Below are 14,789 nucleotides of genomic sequence, written 5' to 3' on the forward strand. Positions count from 1 at the left end.
TGTTTCAAATTACAATGTTCTGCAAAAAACCGCTATCAAGATTTTGATCTTTGTCCTTAGGCAATGGATACATATCTTGTATGAAGTAAGAAAAACCTCTTCTTATGTTTTTATTCAGCTTTTTTCCTACCACTCTTACTTTACCCATTTAGAGACGCAGGTGCATACCGAGTACTGTGACCATATGATAGTCCACAGATGTTTTGCATACACAGACACCACACCACTTTTCTTCTATTCGCGTTACTTTTCTTGTGGACAGATATTTCTACAATCAATTTTTTATTTAAAAAACTCCAATATTCGCGGTTTCTCAGCTGAGAATGCCCCCGTTCATCAATTCTCGAGCGATAATCATACCGGATGAGGTGAGAAGATAATTTAGAATGCGGTTATTTCAAAGATTCACTCTACCTACTAAAAAATGAGAAAAAAAAACGATTTTCAGGAGCCTGTGGACGAAGTCCGAAATGGAGAATTGACCCAAGTACAGAAGGTAAGTGAGAATTATACCGATTCTGTGAAAAAATCGGGTCTATCTCAGAAGAAAGGTCCTATGTTTGTACTCTCGATAGCATGTTGTGAATTTGGTTCCACAGAGGCACCCCGGTCCCATAAGTCATAAAAACGGTCCCAACATGACGACAGTATTTTAAGGCTTCTTTGATTCTGAACATTTTAATATTTGAAATTTTGTGTTTGAACAAAAATTAATTTTGATATTTTGTGCGCTGTCGAAATCTTTCTTTCAACTTTCAAAAAATTTTTCGCGTTTTCGTGATAAGAAAAAGAATTTTCCGCTTCAAATTTCGAATTTTGAAAAATTCCGAAACTTTCGAAATTCAGAAAATTTCAAAATTCCGAAATTTTGAAAATCGGAAATTTCCGAAATTTTTAAAATCGGAAATTTCCGAAATTTTAAAAATCGGGAATTTCCGAAATTTTTAAAATCGGAAATTTCCGAAATTTTAAAAATCGGAAATTTCCGAAATTTTAAAAATCGGAAATTCCCGAAATTTTGAAAATCGGAATTTTTGACATTCTGAAAAATTCCAAAAAGGCTATTCAGCTTGAAAAGCTGCTTTGATCCTGATCATTTTAATATTTGAAACTTTGTGTTTTTGGGGTCCTCAGAATTTGAAAATTTGAAATATCGAGGATACTTAAAAAAAGTTTTCTTGTATTATTTGTTCTTCATTCTAATTAATGTTCATGAAGAAGCAAACATATGATTTAGGTAATGGGAACGTGATTCATGAATGGCACTGTGATAGGAAAGATGGGACCATGGTAGAAAATATCGCATGAGACCACTCTTCTGCGATAGACCCAAAATTTCTTAATTTTCAGAATGGTCTTCTTGGAGTCCTCGCGACAGTCGACCTAATTGTACGTTGCAGTGTGCGTCTATCTTTGCAATTATCCTGAATAATGAAGCAGATTTTCAGATCCGTCGTCAAATCAGCCTTGAAATGAGAGCTTCGCTTATGAGAAACTGCCACCAGCTCCAGTCAACATTAACCGCCCTTCTCGCAGTGAATCGTCTAGCTTTCTTCCAGGTAAAATGACTCATTTTCAATTTTAATAGCAAAATTCGTATTATTTATAGGCAGTGGAGCCTGCATTCACCGATCTTATGCAAGATCTCCTTGACAAAGTCATAATGATTTTTGTTTAAAATGTTTGATTTTTCCTTAATACGTTTTCTTACGTTTATTGTTATATAAATCCTGTTTTAATTTGGGTGCTTGTCGCCTAATAAATCCTGTTAACTTAACATCAAAGTGCTCATTTATGGTACTTTTCTATCGTACCAAAACCATTAACCCAAAACTATTAACGCAGATCGTTTTGTCATGCAGAAAAGAGAGAAAGAGGCGGCAGACAACATCATTTTATGGCGTTGTCGTCGAGCCGGGCGCAGAATGGCACAAATACTGTATCGATTATTTTATTTTCGGTCAGTTTTCAGGCTTTTGTGTCTATTCAACTAATTTAACTTGAGAAAAAGACTATCTGTAAATTACTCAGGTTGTAGGTAAACTGTAGATAAGGATTTCAAAGCTCATTTTAAGTTCAAAAGACGAAGTGATACTTTTAATTTTCTAACTATTGTAGAACAATTTCACAATTGATGAAATCAGTCCATCACTTGGTTCTCAATCTTTCCAAAACAATGTTCTGCAAAAAACCACTATCTAGATTTAAACTTTGTCTTTAAACATAACGTTTTTCATGTCGTTTTTCAGCTGAGAATGCCTCCGTTTATCTATGTTGTGCCGGAAATCTTGTCGGATGAGGTGAGTAGATAATTTAGAACGCTGTTTTTTAAAATTCATCCTTGTAAAAGTTTAAAACTCCTTGTCAGACTGCGTTCCTGAAAACTGTTTTGCATGCTTTTTTCCGTTTATGTTTGTACGTTTCATACTCACAAGGGAACCTTGTAAGTAAAGGTAGGAGTTAGCAACCACTCACATAGATCGAAAGGTCGGTCGAAAACCTAAAAATCCGTTCTCAAAGTTTGCGATCGAAAGGTTGGTCGAAAACCTAAAAATCCGTTCTCAAAGTCTGCTTACGAGACTTGTGAAGTGCTGAAATTTCAGTTTTAGTACCAAAAAATCCCATTTTCAGTGTAAAATCGGCAATTTTCAAACTTGATTTTCTCCACTCCTAGGAGGCTTTAGGACTTGAAACTTTGAAATTTTTTTAGAAAATGTACAAAGTGTCTGAATTATGGAGTTTCGCATAATTCAAGTAGAATTAAAAAAGTTTCAATACCTAAAATCTCCTAGGAGTGGAGAAATCAAGTGTGAAAATTGCCAATTTTCCACTGAAAATGGGATTTTTGGCGCTGAAACTGAAATTTCAACACTTCAAAGGTCTTGTAAGCAGACTTTGAAAACGAATTTTTAGATTTTCGACCATGCTCTTTCGCTCAATGTAGGTGCTTTCTGCTGACTCCTACCTTCACTTAAAAGGTTCCCTTGTCAGACAAAAAAAGCTCGAAGCGAAATTGGCTAGGCGCAATTTTTGACAATGGATTTTGAACTGTTGTGTACCTAGTAAAAAGTGAGAGTTTTCAGGAGCCTGATGACGATTTCCAAGAACCTGTGGACGAAATCCGAAACGACGAAATCACTCAAGAAGAGAGGGTAAATAAATTGGGCCTATCTCAGATGAGAGGTCCTATATTAACACTCGAAACATTGCCCTATCTTCCTTATCATGGTCCAATTTCCAAGAACACTAAAAAGGGAATCTTTTGAGTTGAGAAAACTTATAAGTTTGTTTTCGAAACCTGCTAACGAAATTTCTGAAACGCTTAAATTTCAGTTTCATTATCAAAAACTATCTTGAAAAATCGACAATTTTTGAATGATATTTTATCGACTTCTTGGATGTTTCCAAACTTAAAACTTTTTGTGATGAACTTAAAGTTATGTGGTATTTCATGTTTCACAATTTTTCTCTTTTTCCTGTAAGCCAGTATGCCGTCACAATGAATCAAGGATGATGTGACACCTCAAATCTTCTCACTGGATCAATTTCCCAATCAATAAATTCACCACAACTGTATCACGTGGCTCTCAATCTTTTCCATAACGATTTTCTGCAAAAACCGCTATCAAAATTTCGATCTTTGTCCTTAAACATGATTTCTCTGGTGATTGACTATAAATTATAATTTGTATGAAGCAAAAAAATTTTGTGTTCTTCATAAAATTTGTTTTTATGCTTTTCGTCTCGCTTTTTGTTTTTCTACCCTTGTTACTTTTCTCCACTTAGATACGCAGGTGCACTCGGAGTATTGTGACCTTCTAATAGTCGACAGATATGTCGCGCACTCGGACACCACATCACTTTTCTCCTTTTCGACTTCGTTGCTTGTTGACAGCTACTTCTACTATCGACTTTTATTGAAATATCAAAATTCGTCGTTTTGCTGCTGAGAATGCCTCCATTTACCAATTCTAACCCGGGAAACATGCCGAATGAGGTGAGTATATAGTTTAGCACGATATCTTTTCTAATATTCACCCTTGTAAGAGTCAAAAACTGCTTAAAGATCGATTTTCAGGCGCCTGTGGACGAAATCCGAAACATCGAAATGACTCAAGAACAGGAGGTAAATATAAATCAAACAGATACTGCAAAAAAAGACCGGGCTAATTCCAGAAGAGAGGGTCCATATTACTAATTTCTGTCCCCTGATAAGACCGTCGGTTTCAAAGAGAACCATAGATTATAAATGCAGTCCCCACATGACGACATGGTCCCATTTCCCTTACCACGGCCCCACCTTCTAGGACACTAACATGAGAATCTGTTAATTTGACGGAAGATACAAATCCGTTTTCTTAATCTGTTAAGAAACGCCTGGAGTTCTGAAATTTCAGTTTCCTCACCAAAAATCGCTTATACATTTCTAGGAAATTTCCAAACATGAAATTATGGGAAATGTCATATTTCAGCATTTTTCTCAAAATTTGCTTCGAAAAGTTTGAAAATTTTCCTACTTTTTGAATGGGATAATTTTCTAAAGTTGAGAAAAATGTTTGAGGAAATTTTCATTTTAAAAATTGTATGTTTGGGAATTTGCAAAGAAGGGAGAAAGTTGCATCTGAAGACGATGCTATTTTAGATGAAACTTTGAGTTTTCTAGATTTTGTGTTTTGAGATTCTTAGATTTTCTGTACTGGAAAGTTTGAGATTTTGTGAAGAAATCAGTTCGAGAGCGGCTTCGAATTTCTCGATTTTTTATTTTTTATTGTTCTTCTTTCTGAAAAACAAACACAAGATTAAGGGAATGGAACCATAATCCTGAGACGTTACTGGGGCGGTAGTAGGAAGGTTGGGAACATGGTCCGAGCAGATACGGCTTTGGGGCGCGCTGCCCCAACTTGGGACATCTCTTCTGCGATAGACTCATAATGTCTTATTTTTCAGGCTGCCCTTTCTGACGCAATCGCGAGAGTCCGACGCATTATACACATCACTGTGCGTATTTTATTTAATTATTCTGAATAATTTAATGTTAGCAGTTTTTCAGGTTGAATCTCAGGCCGCCGACGAAGTGAAACTCCACATTTTGAGAAAGTGCACACTGATTAATGATATATTTGACGAAATCCTCGAAGCAGACCGTCGGGACTTCTTCGAGGTAAACTTTGAAATTTTTAATGGTTTTACGATAATTCGACTAATTTATAGGCAGAGGAGCCTAGATACAACGCTCTTATTCAGGATCTCCAAGATGATTTCAGAATGAACATCATTTAATTTGGATGCTTGTCGTCTAATAAACCTGTTAATTCAAAATCAATGTTTTCATTTCTAGTACTTCTCTAATGCGGCAAACTTTTCTCATTTGTGTTCATCTGCCTACGGAAAAAGAAACCTGATAGGTTTGTGGGTACAAAGAAACACAATTTCGTGAACATGGACAATGGCGTTTTCTTGTTTCTGCTTAGCTTGGGTAAGGTGTCAGTGTCACTGTTTGAGGGAGATCATGCTCTTTGAAATGATGATACCCACGTGGCTTGACGTGTTCATTTTAAGGATAGATTTTTTGTTGAGCGGCTTTTTTGAAACTTTAAAACTGATTTTTCCCTAAAATTATTTTATCATTTTCCCTAAAATTATTTTGGAAAAAAAATGGGAACGTGAAAATGTTCTGAAAATTGTTTTCCGTTTTACAGAATAAAAATCACTTTTGAACTAAATGTTCTCGAAAACAAACCTAGAATTAGAAAATATCATTTTTTGACTCATTAGTTGAAATTTTTTGATCTATCCAACCATGACATTCGTACCATAACATTATTTTTGAGTTGAACATAAGTAAATTTATTAGAATTATCGTAATATTATAATTTAATAGAATGCCACCCTACACTTGCACTTTGAGCTTAATTATCTCGATTTCTGTTGGAGATATTTGAAATATGTCAACTGATAAATTGTTCATCATTGTATTACCAACACTTTATCAGCGGACAAATTTTGATATCTCTCATAGAAATTTAGATAATTGAGCTCAAAATGCAAGTAAGGGGTGACCTTCTATCAGAGTTTTTACAGTAGATGGGATTGCCCTAAGTTTACTATTCTGTTATCACATTTTTTTAGAATTGGAATATTCAAAAAAATGCAAACATGAAACAAAATTAGAATCTTTATTTTATGAAAAAAAAATAGTATTTTCCAAAAGGAAAGGAAAACTTTTTTACAATTTTCATGTTTTTTAGTTGAACTCTGAAAATTGAATGATTTTCCAAGAAATTTTTCATGAATATAGTCTCACAGTTTTGATTGACCTACTTTAAAATTTTCTTAATGATTTCTAAATGTTGAATACACTTCTTCTCAAGATTAACAATTACTAACCCCCACATTGTTCATTAATTGCCAACATCATGAAAATGCATGTTGTTGTATGGATCATTTCCCACGTTCATCAGTTATTCCTCCCATGTGCACTACGAAAATACATTCATGGGTGTAATTACGTGTTTCTTACTTGGTATGGTGAATTATTGCAACTACCCTCTCCTTTCACTAGTCAGTTTTGCTTTTCTCTCATTTTCTCATTCTTATTTTGAAGAGGTTTATCAGTAATATCACCAAGTATCATCAATTTTCCATGTAACTCCGACAAAATATTAGATAAAATAGTTCCTGAACACTGGGTCGGCATCAAATTTTTACAATCCTTTCCTCACTCGTCATTTCTATTCATAACATCTATTGTGTTCAGATCGGTCGTTTTTTTTTCTTCTCCTCATATCACGTCTGTCACTTTCTAATCCCATTTTAATAGTATTCAATTTTTTCATGCCACCCAGAGACGTGTGCCCGTGCGCAATGTGTGGGTCGTATTACAAGAATTAGAAACAAAAGGAAGAAGCAGCGGTAATACCTGGAGTAGGAAAAAAGAGATGAGAGAAGAGGAGGAGGTGCGTAGTATATGTATTTGTTTGCATTTGTTTTCTTTTTACGTTGCTTTTTGATTCCAGGCATTGCGGGTGAATCTGAAGTAAGATGGAAGTAGAAGAAGATGGAGTTGGGTTTCATGTCAAAACAATCTTGTTTCCTTTCTCGAAAAACGTATTCAGATTTTTGAATTTGAAATTCTTATTTGTTCAGTTCTGCATTTTTATACTGTGTGACTTCATATGACTAAGATGTGGCGTTTTGTGAAATGCTTAGCTTTGGTTAGAAAAATCTATAATGCGGTATCTACCCCGAACTTTCAACTTTGAGGCAATTCATCTCGGTTCTTGTATAAAACATCAAAAAGTGGTCAACTGTAAAAATGTTTATCACAATTGCAAAAATTGTTTGTCAGTTAATCACTTTTTGGTATCTTTCACTGAAATTGAGATATATGGGCTTGTTGGAAGTTCAAGTGTTAGTTTGAAAAGTAAGAACTTTTGAGTACTGCTATTGGGTTTTTGCTCTGAAAATATTAGGTTTATTTTTTTATGAAAATTCAAACCCTAATATACTGAAATTTTGATTTTAAAGAGTATCTCTGCTACCAAAGCTAGTTACCCTGAATTCTGTAATATAAGTACTCTCAAAACTTCATTTCTTTCTCTGTTCCAAAATATAATTGTTAGTTTCGGTTTGGATTTTATCAATAACCATTAAAAAATAAACATACATTTTACCAATTGAAATTTCATCACTTCAAAGAATACCGTAAAACCTGTTATAAAGGAACCCCACACTGTCAAGTTCAAGCTTATTTTTTTGGCCCTTACGCAAGATATTAAAAATATGTCAACTAATAAAATGTTGTTGATATTATGATGAACAATTTATCAGTTGACAACTTTTTTTGATCATTCACAGAAAACGAGATAAATTGGCTCGAAGTTAAAAAAATAGAGTGCCCTTATATTAGAGGTTTTACGGTAAAAGATAAACTGACACTTTTAAAAAAGCTTTTAAAAATATATAATTCTTCTATTACATAAGTCACTGTACAAGACCGGAAAATTTGAAAATTGAACATTTTCATTTATATATTTGAAGTCCCCAATACCAACTCTAAGTTTACAATTCAATCAAACTTTTTTTGAATTCCACTTGTAGTTTCTAAAACGAGCTCTTTTCTTTGCACTTGAACGTTTAGAAAAACCAGCTCGAAACTGGTAGCGAAACTTCAGATTTAGCACAATCATACTGACATATTTGCCAACCTGAAAAGTTCATGAGAGCGGAGAGACACACGGCGGTATTAATCCAATATTAGTTACCACCTAGCAGCAAGCACTCATCATACAAACAACACAGAAACACCAGTGAAAAAGAGGTAGTTTTGTAGTCGGTGCTGCTCCTCACCTTCTTCTTAGAGTTCATATCAGACAAGTTCCATGACCCCGCTCACGCAAGAAGCGCATTGTTTACTCACAGTTTTTGCCATCATCCTGCCATTGTAGACAACCGGATTGACGCCTCCCTCCCCCCCCCCCCTCTACTAACAGCTTGGAATAGGGAGTAAGGGAGGGATCACCTCACGTGGAAAAAAGTCGCTTCTTTTTTACTTTTCATACCGCTTCTACTCTTGGCGGCGGATGAATGGTATTACCACTTGGCTTTGAAGACTTTGTTTATTTAGATTTTGTTACTTTGTCATCAGATTAATCACTTTTGCAAAACTTGTGCAGAAACATTCATAACAGTTGAATTTTTCTACATTGCATCACATTTTTGTCTAGGCTTTATTTTCATTTGTCATTTTGCTTAGCGTACCCGTCGTGGATTGTTCGGATAATAATTGCTTTTTTTTTTTCAAAGCTCGTTCTCTAAGATTTGCCCAAAAGTTTCTGTTTGTTTTCCATTCTGTAAAATCTGCACAAAAAACACATAGTTGCTTTCAATAAAAACTTTGCTCTTGACGTGCGCGTCCTTTTTTCAAAGGTATCGAATTTCGAACAAACGTGTAATTTAAGTTCCAAAGCTTTCAAAATTTTTGTCTGTTCGTTGTAGGATAACAAGAAAGGTTGCTGGAACTTTTTTTGTTACTTTGAGAATCTGATAATTCTGCGATTTTGGGATTTTTCGATTTTTTCAACATTTTTTTCCGAAGCTAACATACGGTAGTTGCTCTAACAGAAGCTTTTTCCATACCTACACTTTGAGCTCAATTATCTCAATTACTGTAAAAGTTATCAAAATGTGTCAACTAATAAAATATTTATGATTTTATGATAAATAATTTGTTAGTTAACACGTTTTCGATAACTTTCACAGAAACCGAGATAATGGAGATTAAAGTGGGCGGTTTGGTTAGTCTTTTATTAATTTTTGGGCTCAATTATCTCGATTTCTGTTAGAGATATCAAAAACTTGTTAACTGATAAAACATTGATGATGTTATGAAAAATAATTTATTAGTTGACACTTTTTTGATAACTTTCAAAGAAACCGAGGTAAATCAACTTAAATGTGATTGTGTGGGAGCCCTTCTATTATAGGATTTACGGTAACTGCTTCTTTTCACATAAAAAAAATTTTCGAATTTTCAAAATGTAAGATTCGGTGTAACTGGTTTTTCGAAGCTCATTTTTCAATGAACACAGTTTTTTGTAATTTTGAATACTTTAAAATCAAATCGCGTTTTTCTGGAACTAACCTACAGTACTTTGACAGACTCAAATATGTTTTTACCCTATTAGATGGCGTTCTCATCATAAATTTCACCCCCCTGAAGATGACACATTACCAATTCAAACACTAGACTTACGCGCTTAACCTAGGTGCTTATCTAAGCGGCAAATGGAATTGGAATAAAGAAGAAGGGATTCTATAATGCAATTGCTCTTACAAGCTCAGAACCCCTCACAACCACTCATTCATCTTCCTTCTTTCTCCTCCTGTGTGTTCCTCTCACATCCTCTCTCTTCTGGTTAAAGTGTCGTAATTGTTTCATGCATTGGTAGAAAAAGGGGACCGCCTCTCCTCTCAAAAGCCCATAAATTATTCCAACGGTTGTTAACGAACTGGGGTCCGGAAGTGTAGGGGGTGGAGCCTCGGGAGATGGTTTCCATGAACTTTGGTAGCGGATGGGAACAATTTTGAATTCAACTTGTGTACCCGGACCTACCACCAAACCAATATTTCTTCCTTCCTTTTGAATATACTATTTTCAAAACATAATTTTCAAGGCACCATCAAAAATTGTTGTTCAGAGAAACGCAACCGGCACCCACCCCAAAAATAAATACTCAAAGCACTAGCAAAACCGAATGTGAGAGACACAATTTGTAGGTATTCTTCTAACCAACAACCTAGAAGAGCTCCTTTCTCTAGACGTCATAGAATATTCTCTACGTTTTCGTCTCTCATGGTCCCAAAAAGTGAAAAAGTGTGTGGATTTTTTGGGGGTCTTAACAAACAAACGTGAGATTATGAGACAAATGAGTATAGCTTTCTGAAAAAGTGTAGTGTGAAAATAGTTTCACCTCAAAATCCATACTCAAACCCCACTCGACCTTTCGCTATTATACTAATTGTAATTATACCCGCAAAGGGTCACTACTATGACTAGGAAATATGTCTTCTAGCGGTTGTTTCGAGAATGACGGATTGCATGGAGAGAGAGGGCGAAGTTTGTAATTAGGTTCTTCATTTCATGTCTCGTTTTTCCTCTCTTTTCGGTTTTATTATCTTTAGAATGTTACTTTGCTTGGGAAGTATTCCAAAAAGGGCATTTCTCATATTATGTTCATTTCTCACGCAAAGATTCTATTTTAAAGTTTGAATGAGTTTTTTCAAAGTATTTGAAATTCCCAAAATCAGATTTCGGATAATTCGGAGTATCCAGGAATTTCAGAATTTCAAAATTTGAAGTTTTTTTTAAATTAGAATATTCCGGAATCTCAATTTTCATTCATGAAAAATTAAATTATCGCGAAAAAAATTACATTTCGGTTTCATAAAACACGATATATAGAATTTTAAAATATCGACTTTTTAAAAATCACCTAAGTTTCCCACCTTGAGCCCATACATCTCATTTCCGTAGAAAGATTTTTAAAAAGTTGTAAACTGATAAAATGTTTATCACAATGTCAAAAATATTTTATCAGTTAGCCCAATTCAGATATTTTGCCTAAAAACTAGAAACAATTGAACTTAAAGTTGACAGGGTGGGAGCGCTTCTATTATAGGTTTCACTGCCAGAAGTATAAAAAAACACTTTCGGAAACTGCCTCAAACAGCTCACTTTAAGCCCTCATATCTCACTTGCTGAAAAATATTCCAAAAAGTGGTCAACTAGCAAAATGTTCATCATAAATCACCAATACTTTATCAGTTGACCACTTTCTGATATCTCTCACAGGAACCAAGTAACATTTGCTCAAAAATAAAAGTTAGAAGGTTTACTTTTAAAAAATTATTTTTTCAAAGTGTGCCTGTCTTTTTTAGTTTTCTTTGCTTTTAATTTTCCAGATTTTTTTTCAAAATTTCTTATCAACCAATTTTCTGATTCCTCAACAAAAAAAAACGCCCGAAACTGTACACTTTTTGCCATTGTCGTATTCATTCAGCCCATCAATTTCCTATTTTCCCATTTTCTCCCTATTCTTCATCTCTCACTTTTTTCCGAACTTCAATCGCCAATATGTATATTCAAGACTTTCCATTTTTTTCTCTTCTTGTTCTCGTATACCATGTTTTCGTACAGATTGTGAAAAAAAAAATAAAATCTCAACACATGTGTTAAGAGTGAGAAGAATAAAATAAAAAGTAAAAAGACGAAACGAGTGAAAAAAGTGTTTGAGTGCCCTCAGAGGAGGGTTCTTAACAAATAGCTCTTTGTGCTAGGGGGGAGAGAAAAGAGAATGATCCCCTTTTTCCGAATATTTAACCAGACATGCATCCATTCATTTTGACCGCCTCCCAACACTACCAACAAGCCTAACTAATTTTGGCATTATTTAGATAGGAATAGAGGCATTAGATATTATTGGGATTTGTTTTTAAAACAATTGAAATTAGATGGGCAAAGAGGATTTCTGATTCATAGGTTTTGTCTTCCGGTTTGTCTGCCGATCCTTTTTTCTAGCCTCTGTTTTTTATTCTCATTAACTTTTTTCCTTCTCAATGACATTGTTGTTATTGTATTTTTTTTCCGTGCTGAATTTTCTTACAACACACTCTCACTCTTCCACCTGATGAACTTGTAATAATTATACGGTTAAGCGGACGATGGTTAGCACCATCATCATAATTGAGTGGTTAATCTATTGTACGGCCTCTAGGAGGAAAAAGGGGGTGAGAAAAGAGAAAGTGGAGAGGAAAAAGGGAAGAGTGGTCTCTCCCTCTTCATTTACACCCTGACAGTAATCAACTAGTCTTTGTGTCATTGCTATCCTTTTTTTTCCTGAACGCATGATTTTAAATAAGCGTGTGTCAAGTGCTTATGAACGGTGGAATTCATTTTTTCATGGTTTGTTTTCCAGTAGAATTATTACCGGTCAATAAGATCTAAAAATTTCTAGTTGATTTTTGGTCGTATTGACGATTTTCAAGCGTCTGGAGCTTGGCTGTCGTAACCTTACACGTTGGAATTTTGCATTTACAAGATTTTTTGAAAATTCCCTGTATTTTTTAGCGATTTGCCTTCTGAAAGGCGCACCTGTTTGGTCGTTTTTTGCACTGAAAACGGGGAAAAGGGGGCTCGTTGGTTATTTTCGATTTAAAACAATTATGGTTTTAAAAATTGGATTTTGAAGAAATGTTTGGTTTTTTAAAGAAATTGAAAACCTGAAAATTCGAAAATTACGTGTAGTGTCTCTATGTAAATCTCTATGTAAATCTTCAAAATCCAAAAATTTATGTCTTTCTTAAAAATCCGAAAAAAAATTTAAATCCAAAATTTTTTCAAAATCCAATATTTCTTGAATCCAAAATGTTTTTAAAATTTAAAATAGCCTAAAAATGTGTCGTCCAGGAATCGGCGAATAGCTGAGAAACTAGAAACTTTTGAAAAATTCTGTAAATGCGAATTTTTTCAATCTAGGTCTATTTTAAATTTGACAGCCGAGCTCCAAACTTTTGAAAATGCTCAAAATTGTCAAAAATCAAATACTTTGTTGTTTCTTATTGACCGGTGCTGTATTTCTCAAGGAGAAAAATATGAAAACTAGTTCTCATTATTTCTCTTCAAGAATATTATTTCAACCTACCCCAAGATGGTATAAACTTTGATTTTGGTCAAGGTAACAATAGAGGAAGAGAGAGACAGAAACTACTGTAATTAGTTCAATTGCCGGAAAATTGAGAAATTTTCTCGAAATTTTCTGCCTTCATGTGTCAAGAGGTAGCAATTTTTAGTGGTTTTTTCTCTTCCAGTAGAAATAAAATGCAGGCGGCATTTTTTGCCTTCTCCGGGACACAAACTGATTTCCTAAACGAACGTCCCCATATTTTTTCTTTCTTCCGTTGTTTTCTTCACTTTTGTTCCCCATTTACGCACAAACTTGTCACTTTCCCACCCAGCATCCTATTTTTTTTTAGAGCTGAATTCGTTTTCAGATAAAATATATGTTGTCTTGTCCATCTATGAAAAGAGAGCATATATTCTTCTCAGAGGAGGCGCCGCGCTCTTCTCCCATCAGACGAACGACTCAACGAATTTGCAAACCCTCCCGGGACATCTTCGTCTTTGGGAAGAAAATGTGTCGAATGAATGTGCGAGTCTAAAGAGAGCAATGCTTCAGATCTAGATAAGGAAATTCTGTATTGTAAATTTCATTTCGAAATCAGAAGACACTTTGGTCAGATCTGCCTCCTAAAAGACAAGAACATTGGAAGAAAAGATGAGCTAGGCTCTTGAATATTCATTACTTCTTAGTTTTGGCCTTTCTTTTTTCGTTTGCCCCGTCCCATATTTCTTGCATCTAGTACATTTTTTGCTGTTGCTGCTGTAAAAAAGAACTTTTGGGGCGGAAAATCGTGGGCACTTCCTCCCGAATCCCTCCCCGATGTTCTCTCCTTCTTCTTCTTCTTCTTTCCCGAGGCTAAATTTCATTTTGGAGCTCTTCTTTTTTCATCGAGCCGAGGATTTGTCTATTCCATCATCTTTTTTTTTTATATTGCCAATCCAATCCAATTTGAATTAACTTGTACTAAAAGTGCTGTGGGACTGCGCTAACTGGATTTTAGCACATGGAAGAGTACATCAGAACTTTAGATATCCAGAAGGTCCACAGTCTGACCTATTTTAACTTCGAAAGTTTTTTTTTTAGTTTTCCGTTTTTGCTTCATCTCCAGAAGAGACTTGAAGGACCCTCCACAAAAAGGTCGGCTCAACTCAAAAACGCCTATTCATCAATTCATTTTTTCATCGTCATTCTTTCAAACAAAAGGTGACCCGCACTCCTAACAGATTTGTATCAGATAAAGCAAAACATACTCAAAAATCGTTCAAATCTGTTCCAAAAATCTGCAAGAGGAAAAAGAGACATAAAATTCGTTTTGCGGCATAGCCCCTCCTTCTATCCCCAACGTTTTTGCCCTTTTTCATCGCTCTTCCAACTTTTCTCTGTTCCACTTTGTTAGTTCTTTCACATTTTCATATTGGAAAGTAGAGAATATTGCTTTTGGGCTTTTGGGAGGTGCTCCCATTTGCATCTTTCGCTTTTTAGGATTATATCTACAGTACCACGCAGTATGTACAAAAACGTATTTTCAGTTGATTTTTGCTATTTTTTTTTTGGCTATTTTCATTTTCATTTTCAACAGACTCGAGCTTGGTTGTCAAGTATCATATC

General features: G+C 34.8%; 3 protein-coding genes across 3 annotated transcripts; all 3 read left to right on the plus strand.

Annotated features, from left to right (window-relative positions):
- Positions 1-323: 323 nt before the first annotated feature.
- On the plus strand, positions 324-1,678 carry CBG28084 (the record flags this gene model as incomplete). Its single annotated transcript, XM_045240594.1, has 5 exons — positions 324-368; positions 449-496; positions 1,351-1,401; positions 1,449-1,559; positions 1,610-1,678. 5 exons carry the CDS (start codon positions 324-326, stop codon positions 1,676-1,678), a joined length of 324 nt encoding a protein of 107 aa, XP_045098670.1.
- A 577-nt stretch (positions 1,679-2,255) lies between these two features.
- CBG28085 lies at positions 2,256-3,266 on the plus strand (the record flags this gene model as incomplete). Its single annotated transcript, XM_045240595.1, has 3 exons — positions 2,256-2,300; positions 3,084-3,152; positions 3,243-3,266. 3 exons carry the CDS (start codon positions 2,256-2,258, stop codon positions 3,264-3,266), a joined length of 138 nt encoding a protein of 45 aa, XP_045098671.1.
- Positions 3,267-3,952: 686 nt separating this feature from the next.
- Positions 3,953-5,280, plus strand: CBG28086 (the record flags this gene model as incomplete). Its single annotated transcript, XM_045240596.1, has 5 exons — positions 3,953-3,997; positions 4,079-4,126; positions 4,948-4,998; positions 5,051-5,161; positions 5,212-5,280. The coding sequence occupies 5 exons, from the start codon at positions 3,953-3,955 to the stop codon at positions 5,278-5,280; spliced, it is 324 nt and encodes a 107-aa protein (XP_045098672.1).
- Between the last annotated feature and the right edge of the window lie 9,509 nt (positions 5,281-14,789).

This window comes from Caenorhabditis briggsae (genome assembly GCF_000004555.2).
Source record: "Caenorhabditis briggsae complete genome, chrX, whole genome shotgun sequence".
NCBI classification, from domain to species: Eukaryota; Metazoa; Nematoda; class Chromadorea; order Rhabditida; family Rhabditidae; genus Caenorhabditis; species Caenorhabditis briggsae.